The 21,447-nt window shown below is 50.6% G+C and overlaps 1 protein-coding gene across 7 annotated transcripts in view; it reads left to right on the top strand.

Annotated features, from left to right (window-relative positions):
* CRTAC1 (cartilage acidic protein 1) overlaps positions 1-21,447 on the top strand; it is a 166,268-nt gene that overhangs the window by 142,801 nt on the left and 2,020 nt on the right. For 2 of the 7 annotated variants that reach the window (XM_015147885.3, XM_077947069.1), the window contains 4 exons: positions 4,265-4,410; positions 5,788-5,830; positions 8,202-8,345; positions 8,792-8,942. In XM_015147885.3, coding sequence (XP_015003371.2) covers positions 4,265-4,410; positions 5,788-5,830; positions 8,202-8,345; positions 8,792-8,910 — 452 coding nt within the window. In that variant the 3' untranslated portion in view covers positions 8,911-8,942. Of the gene's footprint in view, positions 1-4,264; positions 4,446-5,787; positions 5,831-8,181; positions 8,346-8,791; positions 8,943-21,447 lie in introns of those variants that run through there. The other 5 variants (XM_015147883.3, XM_077947068.1, XR_013398206.1 and 2 more) reach the window with 4 other exon arrangements.

Below are 21,447 nucleotides of genomic sequence, written 5' to 3'. Positions count from 1 at the left end.
TGCAAGTCACTTCACCTTGTCAAGCCTCAATGTTGACATCTGGAGAATGGGGATAAAATACCCACCGCGTAAGTGTGAAGGCTCTGAAGCCCCTCCCCGGCCTCCTCTGATACACATTCCCACCTGATACACATTCTGACACTCTTTCCCACTCTGAACTTCTTCCTGATCTTCAGCTACAACTTACCCTTTCATGCCGCTGTACCTTTGCCCTCACTGTATCCTTTCCCTGGAATGCTCCTTCCTTGCTTCTTCGCTTCACAAACTCTTACTCCTCCTGCAATGCCCAAATGAAATGACCCACCTCTCTCACCGCATGGTAGCAGTGCTGTTGTGGCACTTTCCCAGCTTATAATATAATCACTTGTATTCGTTGCTCCCATGGGAATCATGAGAACGGGGCCTGGGTCTGTCTCATTCTCTGTTGAATCCCAAATCCCTGCACAAAGCTTGGTATAGGGTGGCTGCTGGGCGTGGGATAGGGTGGGCGGTGTAACAGGGGCACAGTAGATGCCGGCTCTGGGATCTGTCCGACCTCTGCTGGGCAACTGGGCGATTCACTGCACCTCTGCATGGCTCTGCCTTCTCGTCTCTGAGACAGAAATGATAACACCGGCACCTTCCTTGTGGAGATGTGAAGTTTCAATGCATTAGCATCATAAAGCAGTTGGTACAGCTTGGGGCATGTTGTCAGTGTTCACTGTTGTTACCAACACCAGAAAGCCCTTTGGAAACTGTAGGGAGACCCCATGTCCAAGAGCTGATGGTGCCAGGGACGCTGAGGTGAATGATTAACGGCGGGGCAGGACTCCTGCTCCAAGGGTAGAAAGGCTCTGCTTCCTAGGAGTGGTAAGGCTGTCGGCCAGCACCCCCATCTTATAGATGAAGAAACTGAGGCCCAGAGAGGATGCCCAAGTTAGCAAAAAACAGCGGCAGAGGAGGGAGTCCTGCTGGTTGTGCTTTCTGAGGCCTGCTTATCTCATAGCCCCAGGCCCCCTGCACCAGCAGCTGTCTGGAGGAAGCTGCTGAAGCAGAACTCAAAACTAACTCCCCTTGGGCGTGGTGGCTCACACCTGTAATCCCAGCACTTTGGGAGGCTGAGGCGGGTGGATCACCTGAGGTCGGGAGTTCAAGACCAGACTGACCAACATGGAGAAACCCTGTCTCTACTAAAAATACAAAATTAGCCAGGCATGGTGGCGCACACCTGTAATCCCAGCTACTTGGGAAGGCTGAGGCAGGAGAATTGCTTGAACCTGGGAGGTGGAGGTTGTGGTGAACCGAGATCCCGCCACTGCACTCCAGCCTGGGCAACAAGAGCAAAACTCCATCTCAAAATAAAAACAGAAAACAAACAAACAAAAAAACTAAGTGCCGCAAGTACCACAGGCAGATCTGTGACTGTCTATGAATATTCCGCGACTCTTTTGAGTCCTTTGTGGCCCTTCAGTCAGGCTGGAAAACATATTCATGTAGCTGTTCTGCAGTCTTAGGTAAGAAACGTTTGCTGTTCTTTGTCTCCTTCTTTTAATGGCAAATATTTACCTTTTATATATGCCACTTAATTTGGGAACTGCACACCCTGAAAATGCCAAATCTCTCGCGCCTCAAGATTCTACTTCAAATTAGAAAAAAAAAAAAAAAAAGTCTGGCCGGGTGTGATGGGTCACACCTGTAATCCCAACACTATAAGAAGCTGAGGTGGGTGGATCACTTGAGGTCAGGAGTTTGAGACCAGCCTGGCCAACATGGCGAAACCCCGTCTGTACTAAAAATACAAAAATTAGCCAGGCGCGGTGTGGTACATGCCTGTAATCCCAGCTACTCAGGAGGCTGAGGCAGGAGAATCACTTAAGCCTGGGAGGGGAAGGTGGCAGTGAGCTGAGATCCCACCACTGCACTCCAGCCTGGGTGACAGAGTGAGACACCATCTCAAAAAAAAAAAAAAAGAAAGAAAGAAAGAAAAGAAAATCTGTAGTCGGCACCCCCCAGTCCCATTTTCACCCCTCTTCTGCAGAAGGGATTCTTGTAGATTGAGGGACTGATGAGAAATAATTTCTTGCTTGATAAAGCAAAACCCAGAACAGTGGGGCTGGACCCAGAAGGAGAGGATTTCCCTGTGGGAAGAGAAACTGAGCTGTGTGGGAGAGGAACTCAGGGTGTGAGGACGAGCCTCTGTCTCCGAGCGTCTCTGTTGCTGCTGCCTGCCGTGCCCATGAGGGCAGGGGCTGCTTCTCCATGGACTCTTCAGAGCACAGCTCTGGCCCTGGCCCTCACAGACTCACAGCACGGCAGCAGCAAGGCTGGGACGTTCCAGTGAGACTCCCCTGGAGGCCAGGGTGGGAGAGCAAAAGGAGACCAAACATGGGAAGGATCTAGAAGCTGGGGGTTGTGGCTCGCAAGACGTAACTCCCTCTGGAACCCCCTCATCATGGGCCCTCCCCCCAGCACCTGGCTCCCTGCCTCCATGCCCCACAGTGGTCTCTACCGGAAGTCTACACAGAGATTCTCCTCCAGGTCTGCATGTGGCCTCCAAACACCCTTTTCTAAAATATGGGAACCCCCTTTATACATCAAGATATTTTGCCAACTACCGTCCACCCTATAGTAGCTATCATTGTAAAATTCACTGGTGGATAGCAATGACCAAAAGTGAATATACATTCAACAGCAATTTTAAGTTTAATTTGTTTTCTAACACTATCTACATATGTTAGGAAAAATAATAGTGCATATATGTGGGTGATATATTATTTAGCCCAGGAATGGTGTTTGGGGGAGTGTGTTGATTTCAAGGCCCCCTGCAGGACCCCGTGTCCCCACATCTGCTCAACCCTGATGGTGATAGAGTGGGCTGTGCGCTCCCCCTGTCTGTGCTGGGCACAGCTCTCCTTCCCAGGGGCTGACCTGAGAGCAGCCTCTCCCGGAATGTGAGGCCCAGCCCCACCTCCTCCCCACCCCCATCCATCACCATTAGCCTGACCTTGCCACAGTGGCGGGCCTGCTTCCTTATGCGGGGAGCTGGGGCTGGCTTTGATGGTGCCTAAACATCTGACAAATCTTTCCAGCCTGCTTTCCATCAATGATGTAGCATGTTGCTTTAGGGGTGTGTGCAAATGGAGTCACTGTGAATATCTCTGAGCTTCCCATCATCTTCTGTAAGCATCTTAGATTTGTAGAATGGTCTTTCTCCCCTGTCCGCCAACTGCCAGCTGTTTATCACTCCATCTTTTTTAAGTTGTTGTTTGTTTGTTTTTGTTTTTGTTGTTTTTTGTTTTTTTCAGAAGCAGGGTTTCACGATGTTGCCCAGGCTGGCCTTGAAGTCCTGGGCTCAGGCGATCCTTCTGCCTCATCCTCCTGAGTAGCTGGGATTCCAGGCATGAGCCACCATGCCCAGCTCTTTTTCCAAGTTTTTATGTGGAGCTCAGTGCAAATGCCCCCTCCCTAAGAGGCTGTCCCTGACTGCCTGACTAGACAAGGCCCTGGCAGCCCCCAGCTCCTCCTTACCTACTTGCCCTACTTTTGTCAATATCTGACATGATTTATTTGTTCACCTGTTTGCTTGTCTCCCCAACTGGAGCAGGAACTCCATCAGAACAGGGGCATCCCCAGTGACAAGAGAGAGCCTGGCCCTTAGCAGAGCTCAATAAATAGAAACACAAGAAGCATTCCTGGGATGACAAAGCCAGTTAGCTGCAAAGCTGGGATTTGTCCCCAGGTCTCCCACCCACTTCCCGCCATGCTCTTTCCAACATACCAGGTAAGGGGTAGAGCCAAGATTTGAACCCAGACTCCAAAGACAACCTGCTTATCACAGGCCTTACTGTGTCCTCCAGTACAGCCTCCTGATGCTTGGCCTCTCCGCTAGAATGTGAGTTCGAGAGCTGCACTATCCAACATGACAGCCACCAGCCATGTGTGGCTATTAAATTTAAATTAATTAGAGTTAAATAAAATTGAAAATTCACCTCCTCAGTCAAACAAGTCCCACTTCAAGTGCTCAACAGCCACATGTGACCAGTGGCTACTGTACTGGACGGCACAGATGCAGAACATTTCTGTCCTTGCAGACAGACAGGTCTATTGGACAGCATTGTTCCAGAGAGGAGGGACCTCAAATCTGTCTCGTTCACCATTTCCGTAGCACTTAGAACAGTGCTCAATTCATGCTTTTATTCAATGGATGAATTCGTTGATGCTGATGCTTTCTCTGAGAGCCTCCTGCTCTCCTCTGCTGCTGATGTTCTCTCCTTCCATCCCTCAGGGAAGGATGAAGCCAGCAGTGTGGAGGTGACGTGGCCAGATGGCAAGATGGTGAGCCGGAACGTGGCCAGCGGGGAGATGAACTCGGTGCTGGAGATCCCCTACCCCCGGGATGAGGACACACTTCAGAACCCAGCCCCACTGGAGGTGGGCAAAGGCATCTGGGCCTCATAGCCAGAAAAGCGGGCACCACCCACAACCCCATGGGCTGAAGCTGGGTTCCCAGGAATCTGCAAACTCAGCCTCTAGAGTGATGGAAATCTTCTTGGCAAAGCGAAGGCCTCATACTGATCCCTCCATTTGTAGTTTGCACAACACTATCACGCCCACATCTTTTCTGCTCCTCAAAGAATCCCTGCTGTATTGGCAGGGCAAGCATTTTTGCACCAGTTTTACAGAGGAAGAAAACCGAAGTTAAGAGAGGAAACCCACCAAGGCCTACCTAGGCTGCACAGTCAGTTGTGAGCAGAGTTAAAAAATGACCCCAGGTCTCCTGCTGCCCTCCTGGTTCTTTCCGAGTCTCTGACGAGACCTCCTGTTGCCCTAGGATGGTGCTGAGAGCCTGCAGCAGGACTTCTGGGGTCTCTTTGAGGAGCAGCTCTGGACCCATGTCAGCAGTGTCATTCCAACTCTGATGGGGTTCACTTGGTGGCGAGTAACAGTAACCCACCGAAACTCACACAAATAAAGGGGACTTATAAGGAGGATCGCTCACAAAACTCAGGGAAGCTCAGGATGAGTGGAAACTGGCAACTTTATGGCCTCAGCCATAGGAGCTCAAGGACCTTTGTCAGTGCACTGGCTTTGGGAGGAGAGGGGCCCCTCTTCCCCAACAATCCCCATCCACCCACCTCATTCATCAGTATGGTCGATTGACATTTTGTGTCATGTGTGTTACATTTTGAGTCCCCTGCCCCACCCCAGGCTGCTGTCTCTGAGACCCCCATATGGGCATGGTAGAGCCTCCACAGCCTGGCAGGACCAGCTCCGAACTCTCAAGTCTTTGAGTCCATTTGTTCAAATTCTTGCTGCAAAGCCTTGAGTCTTCCCTCCTGCTAGGATGTCCGCCCATCAGCCCTGGCCAGAGAGACAGGATGGAAGCACGGCTGCAGGCACCCACCCATGTGAGGGGGAAGTTCTTGGAGAAGTGCGTGTGGGCAGTGATCAGACACTTCAAAAAGCATCTCCCAGCCCTCGTTACTCTTTGCCCTGACAGACCCAACTTCAGCCTCAAGGCTATGCTACAGGAGGGACGGGTTCTGTTAGGCATCCCATCGCGGGCACGTGGATCCCCTGCACAGGGAAATGAGCAAGAGTCTGAACTGTATCCATTCATGTCCTCCCTGCCAGGCTTCTGTTCTCAGTGCAGAGGAAGGGTCTTACAAGGGAGGGGGCTCCCCCCAGGCCCAGAGCATGCCTCACGCTGTGGTTAGGATGACAGCTGCTCTGTGGCCGTGACTAGGAGGGAACCTGGGATGGGACCTTCTCAACTCACTCATGTCTCTGCTTCTGCCCACCTTGCAGTGCGGCCAAGGATTCTCCCAGCAGGAAAATGGCCATTGCATGGGTGAGTTGCCTTCAGTCACCAGGACATGGGGCAGAGGCCGGAATCTCCCTGGGGAATGCCCGCCTGACTCATGGCAAGGTCCAGGGTGCAAGCAAGGGGTAGAAAGGAGGACAGGGGAGGGTGTTGTTTGTCCTGGGACTCCAGATGCCAAGACAACCACCACATGACTCACCAGGGTGGGAGTGATATTAATGACCCACAGGCTGAATCACTACAGTTCTGGGAACTGGCAGTGTTTCCCTGCCATGAGTACCAAGAAAGTGCACATGGGAAGGAGACACACCACCACTCTGGCACAGGGGGAATAGCCACATGCCATGGCCAGCAAGTCCATGTGGAGCAGCAAGCAAGGGGACTGGCAGCCAAGGGTGGGCATTGCCAAGGCATTGGGGCAAAATAGTGTATGGAGTATGGTCACATTGTGGAAGGGAGACTGCAGCCTGGTGCAGTACTCGGGCAGGCAGGTAGCTGCAGCACTACCAGGATGGCAGCTCCTTGAGGGTCCAAGAACCTTCTGAAAGTCCCCAAAGGCCTGGAATGGGAAGGGGCAGCCTAGAAGTTCAGTGTCCAGGAGACCTTCACCCCCAACACTTTCCATCCCAGTGACCAGCAATGAGGGATCAGGCCAAGGATCCCTCCTTCCTTGAACCCTCATCCAGCATTCTTCCCAAGTCTACTCTGCAGCCGCTCATTAGCCCTTTGCTACTGAGATACAGGAGTAAACAAGACAGATACCACTTTTAGGAGCTAAAAGCCAATGGAGAGCCACACAAGTAAACAGCTGACAGCCACACAGTGTGATCAGGGCCCAGATGGGGGAGGGCAGGGGCTTGGAGACTACAAAGCAAGGGCCCTAAACCAGCATAGGGAGGGTCCTAGAAGGTGCCCTAGAGAAAGTGAGGTCCAAGCCTGGGCCCTGAGGGATGAGGAGGAGTTTGGCAGTCACAGAGAGGGAAGACAGGGTTCTGGTGGGGGCACTGTCTGGACAAAGGAGCACAGATTGGGAGGCGGAGGAGCAGTGGTGCCAAGGGTGGCTGGAGGAGGAAATGACTCCCCTATGCTCTCCACATCCCCACCTGGCCCCACTCCAAACACACAGTGCAGGTGCATAGAAATTCCGGAGTCTTCTCTGCCTGCTGGAAGGACCCTTTGAGATCAGCCTCCTCTTCCTTTTCATCACCCAACAGGCAGTTATGTGCCTCATACACAGCAGTGTCATGCTGGGAGCTGGGGATGTAGGCCAAGTGCCACCCCCACCCCCAGCCTCCACAAGAGGGGCATCCATTCTAGTAAAGGGAGATAGACCACACAGCTGGACAAGATGATTTCGGAACCCTCTGAGCAAGGTGCTCCCTGGAGACTATTCCAGACAGAGTGGTCAGGGAGGGCCTCAGGAGAAAGACTTTGAACTGAGACCTGAAGGATGAGAAGGATCCAGGCCCAGAAAGAGCTGAGGGAAAGGCAGGAGTGAAAAGCGGGAGGCAAGACAAAGGCTTCGTGTGTCGAAGGAGAAGGAGGGAGGCCAGTATGGCCTGGAGATGATGGAGAGTCCATGAGGCCCCTGTAGGGAGTCTGAATTTTGCTCTTAGGGGCCTTAGAAGCTAAACTGGAGAGTGATATGATGTGATTCATGTTTTTAAAGGCTCACTTCAGCTGCTGAATTGCAGAGTGAATTGAAGGGAAGAGGGGAAGACAGGTATTCTGTGAGGAGGCAGCAGCAGAAATCCAGGCAAGAGGTCACGATGGCAGGAAATTGGGTGGTGGCAGAGGAATGAGAAAGAGGTGACAGAGAGAGGTGGACTGGTGGACTGTGGGGAAAAGTGGACAGGCTCTGCTGTGAAATCGCACAGGGGGCAAGAAAGACGGAGGAATCGGGGTCACTCTGATTTCTCCTTGAGCAGCTGATAGATGATGGGGGCATTGATTGAGCTAGAGAAGACAGAACAGAGGGCAAGAGAGGTTTAAGGGCAGGGTAGAATCTGGAGTTCTATTTTGGACATATTAAGCACGAGGTGCATCTTAGACATCCAAGCGGAGCTGTCAAGTAGGTCATGGGTTATTGTATTCGTGAGTCTGGAGCTACAGGGAGAGGCTGTGACTGGAGATAGAACTTTTGGAATCATCCATGCATGAAGAGATCACCTAGAACGATTGTGGTAGATAGAAGAGAGGACCCAGGACCAAGCCTGAGTGCCCCCCAGCATGTAGAGACCAAGTACAGGAGGAGCCAGCCAAGGGAATTGAAGCAGGGAAACTGGAGCTCTGCGAGGAAGACACTTTCCCAAAGCCAGGCAGTGTATGGGCAGGCAGAGCCTGGGCTGGGACTTGCTGCCCCACACCTTCATGGTGAGTGGTTCCCCTCGCCTTGCAGACACCAATGAATGCATCCAGTTCCCATTCGTGTGCCCTCGAGACAAGCCCGTATGTGTCAACACCTATGGAAGCTACAGGTGCCGGACCAACAAGAGGTGCAGTCGGGGCTATGAGCCCAACGAGGATGGCACAGCCTGTGTGGGTGAGTGGGGCCCCAGCCATAGTCCAGTAGCAAAGGGAAGTTGCCTTCCATTGGGGAGCTCTGGGTAGGCCCCAGATCAAGGTCCCCACCCCTTCCTTCTCCTGGCTGGATAGAGTCTCCTTTGACCCACACTGGGTCTCCAGGGAAGACCATGACAGAGGCTTGGAGAAGCCCCATCACTTCTACCATCACCTGAAGGGCCAGGGGATGCTGTGTCCTGGCCTGAGGCTCTCATTCTTCTTACCTTTCCTAAAACAACTGTTCCTACCTTGAAGTCAGCCCATATTTTCATAGCTGGGATATAAACTAACTCCTACTACTCATCTTTGGCTGAATTTCTAAACTGGTAATTTCTTCTTCCCAAACTCCTTCCTCCACCCCCACCCCATCCCCACCCCCTTTCTCTTTTTCCCATTTTCTATCTCCCTGTCCCATCCTTTTTGCAGCTCAAGTGGCCTTTTTAGGTGGGTATTCTTCCGCCGCCTTTAGAATCTCTGAGCCTCTCTCTCGGGCCTCATATCTTTCTCTAGGCCTTGGACTTTGCCTTCAGTTATATGCACTTTAAATCCCGTCAATAAAGGAAAAAACAAAACAAAACTAACAGCCTTTGTGGAAAACTAAATCTCTCTCCTGCTGCCTGTCTCTCTCTCCCCACGCCCAGTAGATTCTGCTGCGTGCTCCCTCTGAATGGACAACAGGGGTGGCCATCTTTGAAAAGGGAAGGTTGGGATACTGATGCAACCTTAGTTGTTTGTGAAGACTTCCTTTGCATGTTTTCTGAGAAAACAGAAAGGAAAGTCTCCCCATTACCCCATCCAGCCTCCCTCACTCCTTCAGAAGAATCAAGATAGTCTTGTATCCTCCAGTGTCTTGTGAGCTCCTTATTTTGCCCTTAACAAAGATGGCTCCCAGGTGGTTGCTTGCTGGTTGATCTGATAATGTACCATGTGCCTGCTGATTTGGCCTGTGCTGTTTCTGCTTTTTGCCCCTGACTTCCTGTGCTAGAGAAAGCCTTATTGGTGTTGGTGGTGGTGATGGGAAGGAAAAGGGTGGTCCTTTGGGACTCTTGATAAAAATGTTATCATTTGAACTTGCTAAGCCTTCCAGCCTCTTTTATGAAGATATTATGCCAATAAACTCTCTACTAGATATTAGTGCCAAGCTGGTGATAAAAAGGGTCTGTGGCAAGTAGAACTGATTGGAATGCTGAATTAGGAGCAGCCCTTCCACCATGGGATGCTTTGAAAGCAGATCATAACACAAAGCAGGTATCACCCTCAGGCACCAGCAGTGGCTGGTTGTGTACAACACTGTTCACATTTGGGGGACCAGGGTTTGGGCCAAGTGAAGGATGTGTGATGAGTAAGGGGCAGAAATGGAGTATGTACTCTGGGCCTTTTACCTGCAGGAAGTCACTTCTCCATGCTGGGCCTCAGTTTCCCTAATGTAGATGACAAAAGAGTTGGGCTGGTATATCCCTAAGGGCCTTTCCTTTCTAAGACTCCTTAATGTCTGGCTGGACATAGGCATGGCTCATCTCAGTTTACTCTGATTTCTAGAAAGAACCTTGCTGCTTGGTCTCTGCATTCTGCTTGGAAAATATAACACTCCTGTAGCCAGAACACCCTTTGGGAATGATGTAACACCATAGAATATGCTCACAACCAGCCTCGGTAGTGAAGGCTTGTTATAAAACATAGATCTATTCTTCATGGGGAAAAAAAGTCATCCCAGGATATAATAAAATTACACTTAAGAATGCAGGAACCCTTTAAAAAACATATTTAACAAACAAACAAAAAAAAACCCTGCCATTTTCTGATATCATAGTAATACTCCTAATAAATCACAAAATATGAATTCCTTATAGCTAGTGCTGTTTTTACACTCAGAACAGGAGCGTAAATGAAAAGTTTTTAAATGAAAACAGCTACAATTTCCCTGAAAAGCAGACACCAACTTAAAAATCATTCCACTTCTAGAAAGCCCATTCCTGTGTATTGACATAGAATTAAAGATCTGAAAGGGCTCCAGAGATGAGGCTCAGAGAGCTGAAGTATTCAAGGTCACTGTGCCCAAGGTCATGGAGCCCACTGCTCCCCAGGCCAGGGCTGGAGCCCTTTCCCACTACACCATCTTGTCAGAGGGGTAAGAGGCAGCTCTGTCACTGTTCAGACTATTCCCTAGTCCTTCTGGAAGCTGCTGCCTTTTAAAAAATGAACAAAGTGTATCTAAGATAGCGAGATAAGTAAAACCCAAAACCCACAGAGGAATGTTTCCAAATGCAGTGGTAAATGACAAGATAACAGTGCCCATGACTGTCCATACACAACAACACAAGAAATAAGGGACAAGACAACTACAGAGACAGCCTGCCAAGGACACTGGGGGTTCAGGGTGACAGCAGACTTCAGATGATGCCTTATAAATGATAACCATGAATGCCTTTACGTTGAGTTTTATATAACAGGGTATGTCTGCGTCATGTGACCGTGTTGGGTGAGTGGGGTCCAGTGAGTTGCAAAGAGGAGTTCTAAGTTCCCACAACTGATAAGAGCACCACTACAGCACTCAGACTCCAGGATAAGGCTTCCATTTGATTCATTCATGAGTTCAACAAATACGGATTGAGCACCTACAATGTGCCAAATATTTGGCTAGGCTCTAGGCACACAATGGTAAGTGAAAGTAATATTTGTTGAGCCCCTACTATGTGCCTAGTACTGAGCTAGGCTCTAGGCGTATGATGGTAAGTGAAAGTAATATTCGTCAAGCACCTATTATGTGCCAGGTACTGAGCTAGGCTCTAGGTATGTAATGGTAAGTGAAGGTAATGTGGTTGCCACCCCTACACTGCCTTCCCTCCAGCCAGATAGAGGAGCCAAGTGCATGGGATAGAAGTGGGACACCAAAGGGCTTTCTAAAAAGTCGAACTGAATTCTCAGGTTGCTATACCAGAAAGCAAGCTCTCTGCATTCATTCATTTACATATTCATTCAGCAAGCATTTATTGATAATATCCTGTATGACAAGCACTAGGTTCCTCCCATGAGGAATGTGATAGGGACCCTCTAATGAGGTGGACAAATCCCCTGCCCCCAAGATGCTTGTGTTGCAAGAGATACAAGGCTGAAAGATACAGAGGACAGGTGGATAGTGAACCCACTCAACGTTACCTACTCCCCACCGCCAAAAAAAAAAAAAAAACAGAGCCTCCTCATTGAGCTAGCAGTACAGGCTTTTTGAGCAAGTGCCTCAAATTCAATGCATCTACTGGTCTGTGCTATACCAGGCACAGATTTGTGGGTGCAAAGCCACCCCCAAGCTACCCAGGCTCAGCATTCCCGTTCCCCTCTTTCTTCTAATCCCTTTCTCTGAGACCCGTGGGAGCCCAAACCGTTCCGTCCCCTCCTGTGCAGATAAGTCTGTCATTTCCTTGTCCCTTAGCCCCACCCGGGCTCCTGACATCTTTGTTGGCTTATGCTACACTTTAATTTGTAACAAAAATAGCAGATGCCTTTAGGGGCAGTCAAGTAATGAAATGGACCCGGAAGGGATTATGCAAATGGAGGAGCTGGTGCCCCACCTGCCTGCACCAGGCAGCCGCAACTCACTCCAGCAGGAAGGTGGGCCAGTGCTGCCACAACTCCCCATTTTTCAAGAGAAACCAAATAATAAGAATAATACCATTTTTATTCTGCTCAGGAACTCCCTCTTCACAGGCACGTACGCCTTAAAATGACAATAATAGCTTACATTTAGTGGGCTCAACGTGTCTGGGTTGAATCTAAAGTCTTTACAATAATCAACTCGTCTAACCCTCACAATAATCTCAAGAGGAAGGTGCTGTAATTATCCCAGGTTTACAGATAAGCTAAATGGTTTGTGCAGAGTCACACAGCCCGGACAGACGAAGGCAGGATTGGATCCCAGGAGTCTGGCTGTCTGCTGGCACTCTCAACTACCACTCCCTTCTTCATTTGGGATGGTGAATTGGTTTAAGCAAAAGCCACAGTCACTCATGCTGCCCAGGATCAAGAGCAGGATTAGGAAGGGGAAAATGGAGCCCCTGGAGGCCCAGTGATCTGAAACAGTCCTCCCCACGGTCACGTTCAAGTCTACAAGAAGAGGTGGCAGTGCTCGCTCATGTCGAGAGTACCCTCGCCAGGCAGGCTCGGCCAGCCTTCGCTGAGGCAGAATGGTAAACCAACCACCAGGCCTCTTCAAGCATCTACGTGGTTGCCAACCCTACTCTGGGAAGGTGCCATTCTGAGGGCCAGGAGTTTGATTATGTGTCACTCTGGCTGCTATGGCCCCCTCCCAGGGTCTGGGCATCACACCCAGACCAGTGCCACTGAACCTCAGCCCAAGCAGGAACTCCGCTCCAGACTCCAAGAGCCCCATGGAGACAGGAAGATGAGCGCTTCATTTTTGCAGGGAGCCAGCAAAGTTCTTCCAACAGATTCCAGGCTGATACCTCCACCCAGACTTCCAGCCCAGAAGGCAAACCGAGCCCCTCCCTGCCTCCCTGCCTCCCTGTCCCCAGGGCCAGCCTTCTCTGAGGCCAGAATCCCAGCCACAGGGGCCAGGAACCTGCCAGGGGTTGCTGTTGTGTCTCCGTAGCAACAGGCGCATCCTGGAAGGAAGGAAAAGAACATGGGCTGGTTAACGCCACAGATGACACCAACCCCTCCCACGGTGACTTGTCCTCTAAGGAACTACTGTTGACAGTGAAGTGGTCAAAAAATAGGCCACCAGAGGGAAAATGAGACACAAGAGAGAAGAAAAACATCCTCCAGGAAAGCAGCTAACATTATGCAATGCCTGCCATATGCCAAGAACTTTACATCCATGTCTCCATGAATCCTCACACCCATCCCAGAATATAAATGCTATTAGTCTATTTTATTACCCAAGAAACTGAGGCTCAGAAACAGTAAATTATGCAAAGTCATATAGCTAGCTAAAGTGGCAAGAGCTGTAATTCAAACTCTTGACTAGCTCCAAAGCCTGGGTTCTTAAGCCTTATGCTGTGCAATCTCTAGGTAACTGACACTGAGGAAGTTATTTAACCAGTTGTTCATGTGATGTACAGCGACTGAACACTTACTGTGTGCTGGGTGTTGTTCTAGTGGCTTGGGATATATATCTGTGAACAACACTGACAAAGGTCCCTGCCCTAGCAAGACGTGGCAGGCACTAAACAATACCCAGAATAAGGAAAGTCTGTAGCGTGTTGGAGCATGATACGTGCTATGGAGGGCTGGAGAAGAGTAACATCAAGGCCATCTGGGAGGGCCAGGATGGAGGCGGAATGCCATTTTTAATAGCGGGGTGAGGGCGGGGCTCCCTGAGAAAGAGGCATTGAGCAAAGACTTAAAGTAGGTAAAGTGTCATTGAACCTCAGTTTTCCCATCTACAAGATGGGGATAATACCTCATAAAGTTATTATATTAGACTTGACATGGTGCCTGACACATAGAAAGCCCCCAACAAATTAGAGATATAATTATTATTAAGTGGCCATGTTCAGGATGGAGCCCCGGGCCCATTCAGTGCCAAAGCTCCTGTGCTTCCTGGTGCACCCTGCTGCCAGCCGGGACACCTGCGATGGGAGAGGTGGGGAGGATGGGACCACCTCCGGGGAACTGACAGATTCACCAGAAAAAGATAGCAAATGACCATAAGGGACAGAGCCAGCCTTCCAAGGGCCTGGACTGTGCTGTGTTCAGCTGAATTCTCATGCAGTGCCATTCCCAGAGAGAATAGTCATAAAACAAGGTGAACTGAGCTGGGCAGGCATGGCATGAACTGGGCCACACAGAGTGGAGGTCACCGGGAGCTAGTGAGCTGGCCTGGGAATTTGGCCCTCAACAATCACAGAATCCTAGAGCTTTAAATCCAGGAACAGCTGAGAAGTCATCTAGTCCCATCCTCTCCTTTTCAGACATGGAAACCAAGGCCCAAAAAGAAGCTGTGACTTTCCCAAGGCATCTGCGCCCCTGTCTGGTCCCTTTCCCTGCCTGGGCTGCCGGCTGCTCCTCAAAAGAGCTCAGCACCAGGCTGCTCCCAGCACCCTTCTCCAGAAAGCTCCAAGTGTTCCAGAAGCCCAAGTATATGAACAAGTTCAAGAATAAGAGAGGCAGGGCTTGTCCTTCCTGCTCTGCTGACATGGAAACTGAGTCAGGATATGTGCCCATCAAGTAACAGAAGAACCACACTTAGACCTTATAACTCAGCTGGGATTAAATACAGACCTGAATGGAGGTCCCGAATGCAGAGACGAGCCTGCTTAGCTGTGAGGAGGAAGGCAGGGTCAGGAGAAGGGCGCGGCAGATGGAGAATCTGTATCACCCGTTCCCAGAATGTCCCGCCCAGAACCTCATGCCCTCTGCCTGTCTGCCAGCAGGAAAGCAGTCTGGGGCCAGAATAATTCCGCTAAAGGTAGCTGGTAGCTGGTTCTCGTTCTTCATGGCCAGCCCCAGAGCAGCCAGGAAGGATCTCATCCCCTAGAGTCATTAAAGCACCCTCCCCACAAATCTAAGGATTAACCTCCCTCCCTCCACCCCAGAGCTGGCTGTAGAGCCCCTGGAATAGGAGAAAAGCACATCCTCGTTCCCCAACTGCTTGTGGGGACCATGGCAGAAGGACAAGTTTAGGCCAAAGGAAGGAAAGTGAGCCAGACATACACCCTCTCTACAGTTCAGGTCCCCAGACTCAAGGTTGAGAGCCCTCGAAGGCTGACACAGAGGAAAGAGAGGGAGAAGGAAGCCTGGGGCTGCCCTCGGGGCACCCGGTCATTGGAAAGTCTCAGCGCCTCTTCCCACTGCAGAAGGTGTCTCGCATGTGCCAAAATGCCATGTCTTTTCTTAGAGCGGTGCACAAATCCTATGGCCCTCCCCTCTCCCTTTCACCTGTCCTTAAAGTTTTCCCTTCACACTGAAACTCTGGGATCAAATGGGCTTGAAGGTCACACCCTCCACCCAGGCATTCGGAAGTGGCCTCAAGAAGTTTTTCCATCTCTGAGCCTCAGTTTTTTCATCCACAAAATGGAGGCAGTGATAAAATCCTCATAGAGTTGTTGTGAGGCTTCATCGAGCCTATAAGGTACTTGCTGCAGTGCCTGACTGAGGAAATGCAGATATTGTCATAAAATCTGTACCAGGACCTTTAACCTCCTGGCTTCACTTCCAGCAATGCCTGACTTTACAACAATCCATAAGCCATTAGCTGGGGCAATATTAGACCTATAAGGATTCTTCCCAACAAGACACATCCATCACTCAGAGTTACAAATGTGGAGTTCATGTGGGGACTGGGATAACACAGCATCTTCCCTTTGAAGAGCTCCAGCCCTATATTAGTCTGCACTGGGGAGCCCAGGGGCGATCGGTACCCATCCATTCACCTGCCTCTCCAGGGTCTGCGAGCATCCATCTCAAGCCAGGCAGGCCTCTCGCTCATCTCTCATCTATCCGTCATCTCTCTACACCCATCTTCTCTGTATCCATCCACTTAGCCAGCCAGCCAGCCATCCAGCCAGCGATTCACTCACAGTAATTCACTCTCTAGGGCCTGAGGCCCAGATCTCTCAGGTAAAACATTCAGCACCAGAAGGATTTCCCCACCTCGAAATGGTGTTTGGGGAGTGTCAGGCAGGGCTGACTGGGGTGGGACACACGCTTCCTCCCCTCCTCTCCCAGGATAGGTAGAGGTCATGAGCAGAGTCACAATGTCACAGCCAGGGCAACATCACTGAGAGTTGCTGCCCAGCTCAGGGGGTGGCCTGGGGTCACTCATCCACCCTTTAACTGAGTTATAAGGTGACCACTTGCAGGTGAATTGTATCCTTCAGTGACCACTGCCTGTCTGCATGGTTCCGAGCTGCTTCTCAGTGGCACATTGCCCCACTGGTCTGCAGATGACACATCTGTATATGCTCGCCTCTTCCTGCCAGCCTGAGATGGGCAGAATCTTCCATTCACCTGGCCAGGGCCAGGCCCTGTGACAAGCACTTAGGACAGGAGAGGTGAGAGTGAGGGTGGGGGAGTGAGTAAGACAGGCTCCCTGCCCTTGAGGAGTGTACTGATTAATTGCAGGCAGCAGGGAAAAGGACCCTCGCCATCTCTGAGGTCTTGTAAGCTGTGTGTAAGCTTGTGTGTAATATTTCCCCCGTCTTGGGGACTCACTCAGCTATTCTCAGGTGGTAGCTGGTTCCCAATCACTTTTCCATTACAGAAATCAATAACTTGAATTACTCTAAAATAACTAGCACCTTCATGCCCCTGCAAAGCTAATTTTTCTGGGGATGCATTTGCCCACGAGTTTCTCTCAGGTCTGGAATCTGTCTTCTATCTTTATGAGTCAATCCAGGTAGAACAGAGTCTCTCATCTCCCACATCTCACTCTTGTGGCAGAGTGAGAGTGGGATTTGGAGTCAGAGACTTAGGTTCAAGTCTTTGCTCTGACACTTACTAGCCCTTGTCAAGCTACCTAACCACCTAGAACGTCAGTTTCCTCATCTGTAAAATAAGATTTCAACACCCCAGTGTTCGAGAATTAAATGGAATAATAATGTACATGAATGTTCCTGGCATTTATTAGGGAGTTAGTGAACCCTTGGATAAGTATCTGTTTATTCGATGCCAGAATCTGAAGCCTGCTATAAATCTATATCATGAGGCCATCGTATAATGAGATCCTAGTATCACTTCTGCAATAACAATAATATCTTACATTGGAGAAACAGATGATTATTTATAAATATATGTATTCTCATAATGACAAAGCTGAGACTCAGGAAAGTTAAGTGAATTGCTGGAGGTGGGAAGGGGGGCAGCTGGCACAGCCCTCTGACTCCCTTCACACCTTCCCACTTATTTCCATTGTCCCTGATTCAAGACCCAACGCAGCTCCAGGATCTTGCACACAAAGTTCTGCTGTCCGGCAGATGCTGAAATGACAGGCCCTTTGAATATCCTCTTGGAGGAAGAACTGTGAGCTTGGTGCAGGCTGCCCTCGGCACTGCCAGGAGAATAAATCCTCCTAGAAGTCTCCCGAGAAGGGTCATGCGGAAACCCCCAAAGGCTGGGCTCTGAAAGGAAAGAAAGAAATCGACATTACCAAGCACCTCTTTCATGCCAAGCACATTCACAGCCAGTTTCTCACTGACTCCTCAAAACCAATTGTTCTTAACCTTTTTAGGGGGCTGCATACCCTTTTGAAAATCTGCTGAAAGCTGTAGATTCTCTCTTCAGATAACGGCACATGAATGCAGTCGGGTCGAGGTTAAGAACTCCTGGTGTGAACCTGGGCTGTTTTCAGATTTTCTTAGGCATCAGGGACCTTCCCTTTTGGAGGCCCCAACCTCCACAGAGCAGTGGGGTCTTACATTTTCACACACACACACACACACACACGTAACATAGAGTTGCAGTTGTCTGTTTGGCATATGTGTTACATTTCCAGATATTTAACAAAATATTAATTTCAAGTCTGTCCTTTCTTTTCCTATTTTGTAGCCAATAGGCTTTTTTGGGTGAATTTTATTGAAATATATCACTGGTACAGACAAATAACGCAGCTCCTAAGTGTACAGCTCAGTGAATTCTCATGAAGTGAGCACCCCTGTGTAACTGGCACTCTGGTCAAGAAACAGAACATCCTGAGCTCCCAGATGCCCCCCAGGTCCCCATCCATTTGCTACCCCCCCACCCAGGGTAATCTTGATCCTGACTCCCAATCAAAGGCTAGTTTGGCCTGTCTTTGAGTTTCCTGTAAGGGCAGTCACATGGTACATACTCATTTTTGTCTGACTGCTTCTGTGGAACCATAAACTTCTTATCCAGGTCTCAGGCATTTTCAGAGGTGTATTAAAGGCTTATAGGCTATAGGTACTGTCAAAACCAGGGATTGTCAGCCTTACCTTCACATTAGAATCACCAGGGAAACTCTTTAGAATCCTGACACCCAAGCTGTCCCCCAAAATAATTAAATCAGAATCTCTGAGGATAGGATCAGGCATTGGTCATTTTTCATGCTCCCGGGTGACACCCATTGCCACCAAGGTTGAACACCTTGAGTCTAAACAACTCTGGAGGTATTAGTCTCCCTATTTTACAACTGGGGAAACTGAGGCTCCAAGAGTCTTCATGTGTTAATGTCATGCAGCCAGAGCTCAAATTCAGATCTGATGTGGAGTGGTGTCTGTCTTGCCTTATCCCTGGGTGAATAGTAAAGCCCAAACCCGGTGGTGATGCCTGGTCCCCCCTCATTGTGAGTCCTTCTAGAGGTGTGGAGAGGGATGTGGAGTTTCCCAGGCTACTGGTGCCGTGAAGACAGCCCAGGGGCTGGCCCTAGGGAGAAAGTTGCCGGACTCCACCTTTGCCCTGCACCTCTGGAAGCCACAGAAAAGTCTCTGCGAGTGGCAGTGGCTGCCAGCTGGGCAGCCGTGGGGGACGTGTCACAACAGCCATAGTTCTTTCTGCCTCCACCTTTGGTTCCCTGAGTGCAGTGCACAATTCTGCCACTCAGTGGCACCTCGAGCTTCTGTAAACCCTGTAGTTTCACACACAGCCCGCCTGCGGCCAAAGGAAGGAAGCCAGACAGCAGGGTGCTGGCACAGGGAGAGGAGCGTGTGCAGCAGGAGCTTCCTGGGGCATGCCTGGGTGGCTGGGACCTCACTTGGGACCTGAGGGACAGTTTGTCTGAGGCTGGAGCTGCTCCTGGGTCTTGACAGGGCCTGTCCCTGGCTGGCAAGGTGGGTGCAGGGATATGGCTACAGCCAGACCGCAGAGAGGCCACTGCCTGTAACTAAGCCAGCAGAGAGAGACCACACCTCCCCAGGCCCACAGTGAGTCGGGTCCCCCACTACCCTTCACCGGGCTGCCTCTGGGTCCCGCATGCCTGCGAGCACAGCCCATGCACACGTCCGTGATGCCCTGGAAGTGGAGGTGCCAGCCCTGCCTCAAAGCCCAGGCATAGCTCCAAGTCCTTCCCTGGGAATCTGCCTGATCCTAATCCCAGGATGGCTGAGGCCCTCAAGCTGCTAAAGGGTCTCTGAGGCTGGGTCTGTCTTCTGCCCTGCAGTTTGGAGTCAGATTGCCTAGATTCAAAGCCAAGATCTGCAACTTCCCAGTTACTTAACTTCCATGAGCCTCAGTTTCCCCATATGTAAAATGGGAAATAAGAATCCATGCCATGGAGGGTTGCTGTGAGGATGGAATGACTAATTATATAGAGAGTCTTAGCCTAGTGCCAGGCACACAGGAAGTGCTAAATAAACATCAGCTACTATTATTATGATGATTACCATTTGAAAATGGAAGGGTCGAATGCCTGTCAGTCAGATAAGCACCTGGATTTGGTTTTACCCGTTTAGTAAATCCTCATCCCTTCCCAGGACCTCCTCTCTCGAAGAGCTGAGCTTGGGTTCAAATCTGGCCTCGGGGTAAAGCAAACTTCCTAGCCCAAAACAGAATGAACCCGCCCTCATGTGAGAGAACACCCTCACTTGTGGCAACCCACACACGGCCCAGGTACCAGCAGAGGGAGTGAGTCTAGGCTGCGCACAGCTCAGGCAAGCACCAAGCTGCCCTAAAGGGGGTAAGAACAAACATGAGACTCACCCAGAGGGGACTGCCCAGCTCCCACCCAAGAGGCTGGAGCCATTGTCCCCACAGTCTGATGAGCTCCTCTCCGGGAACAGACCTGAGTGTGTGACCCCAGTCTCCCTGCAGCCTCGGGCAGCTTCCCATCTGGGTGCCATCCCTGTGGTATCAGAGTGGGCACTGAGTCAGGAGACCTGGGTTCCAAGCTTGGACCCTGTCATCAGCAACCAGCTGTGTGGCCTGGGGCAAGTCACCCACCCTCTCTGGACCTCTGTGACAGGATTCAAGTGATCTTTAAATCCCCTCCCAGCTCTAACATATGGCTATAGCAAAGTATCTGGCACATAGTAGGTGCTCAATAAATTATAAAATTCAAGACACAACTCCGCTAGGTTCCAACATCCAGCTACTTTCTCCACACCTGATCTTAGCCAAAAGGCCGAGAAGTGATCATCCAGCTACTTTCTCATCTTCAGTACTGAGTGACCTGTGTGATCCAGCTCCCAGCAGGACCCAACCCAGGGGAAGAGCTCAAGAAATGAGCATTTATTGATATCATTGATTACTTTTGGCCTGGCTTTCAGTCCCACCTGTTCCCCCACCCAAGGCTACAGGTGCCCCAAAGATTCCAGATTAGAGGCGCTGAAGTGTCTGCCTCCCCAGTAGACTATAAGCTCCAAAAAGGGTTCATCCTGCTCCCCATGTCGGGTCCGGTTCAGGCAGCCGAGTATCCCCTCATGTGGTCCTGGGGCATAGAACAGACCCTCCATTGTCATGGGGCAGAGAAAGCATCACAGAGCCTCATGCTGGGCAAGTTCTTTTATTGGAAAAAGAAAAAATAAAAGGACATGGCACTGCCTGTGCCCAGCCCTCCCATGGGAGATGCACAGGTCGGACACAATGCCCAGCCCCACAGGGGCCCAGGGTGGGCATAGGCTGTGGCCAGGGGCTGCAGTGGAGCCCACTGAACTGCAGCTCTCCAGGGGGATCCTTGGACCAGGACTCACGTGGGCCCAGGACTTCCTGAGGCTGCACGGACTAGGCGGACTCTCTCTGCTCTCTGGGTAGGCCCTTGTTTCCCACATGCTGCTCCCATGTCTGGTAGAAAAGCAGGGCTCTCTTTGGTTCCAGAGAGCTACCTGCAGTGGCTGGTCTTGCACATCCACTTTTAGCACCTCCCGCCAACTGAGGTAGGCAGCCCCCTTCATTTCATCTTTGGGATACCAGCCCCAGGGGCTGCTCCCATCCCACCTGCTCCCCAGGCATCACTGGCTGGACATCTCCTTTCCTTGCAAGGAGGGAGTTTGCCTTTCCCCTGCAGGCTGCTGGCACCTTCTAGGTCCACGGAAACCTCACCTACCAAGCCTTAAAGAGCCCCAGCCCCCGGGCAGGCTGAACACACAGTGTCTGTAGCCCCATTGTCTTGTCATGGGGAGCTGAAAGGGGGCACCAAAGGCCACCAAGGTTTGGCTCTTCTCTCCTAGAACCCCAGC

Source organism: Macaca mulatta, chromosome 9 (genome assembly GCF_049350105.2).
Source record: "Macaca mulatta isolate MMU2019108-1 chromosome 9, T2T-MMU8v2.0, whole genome shotgun sequence".
Classification (NCBI taxonomy): domain Eukaryota; kingdom Metazoa; phylum Chordata; class Mammalia; order Primates; family Cercopithecidae; genus Macaca; species Macaca mulatta.
The sequence above is the reverse complement of the archived record's forward strand: the minus strand, read 5'-3'. Positions and strand labels throughout refer to the sequence as shown.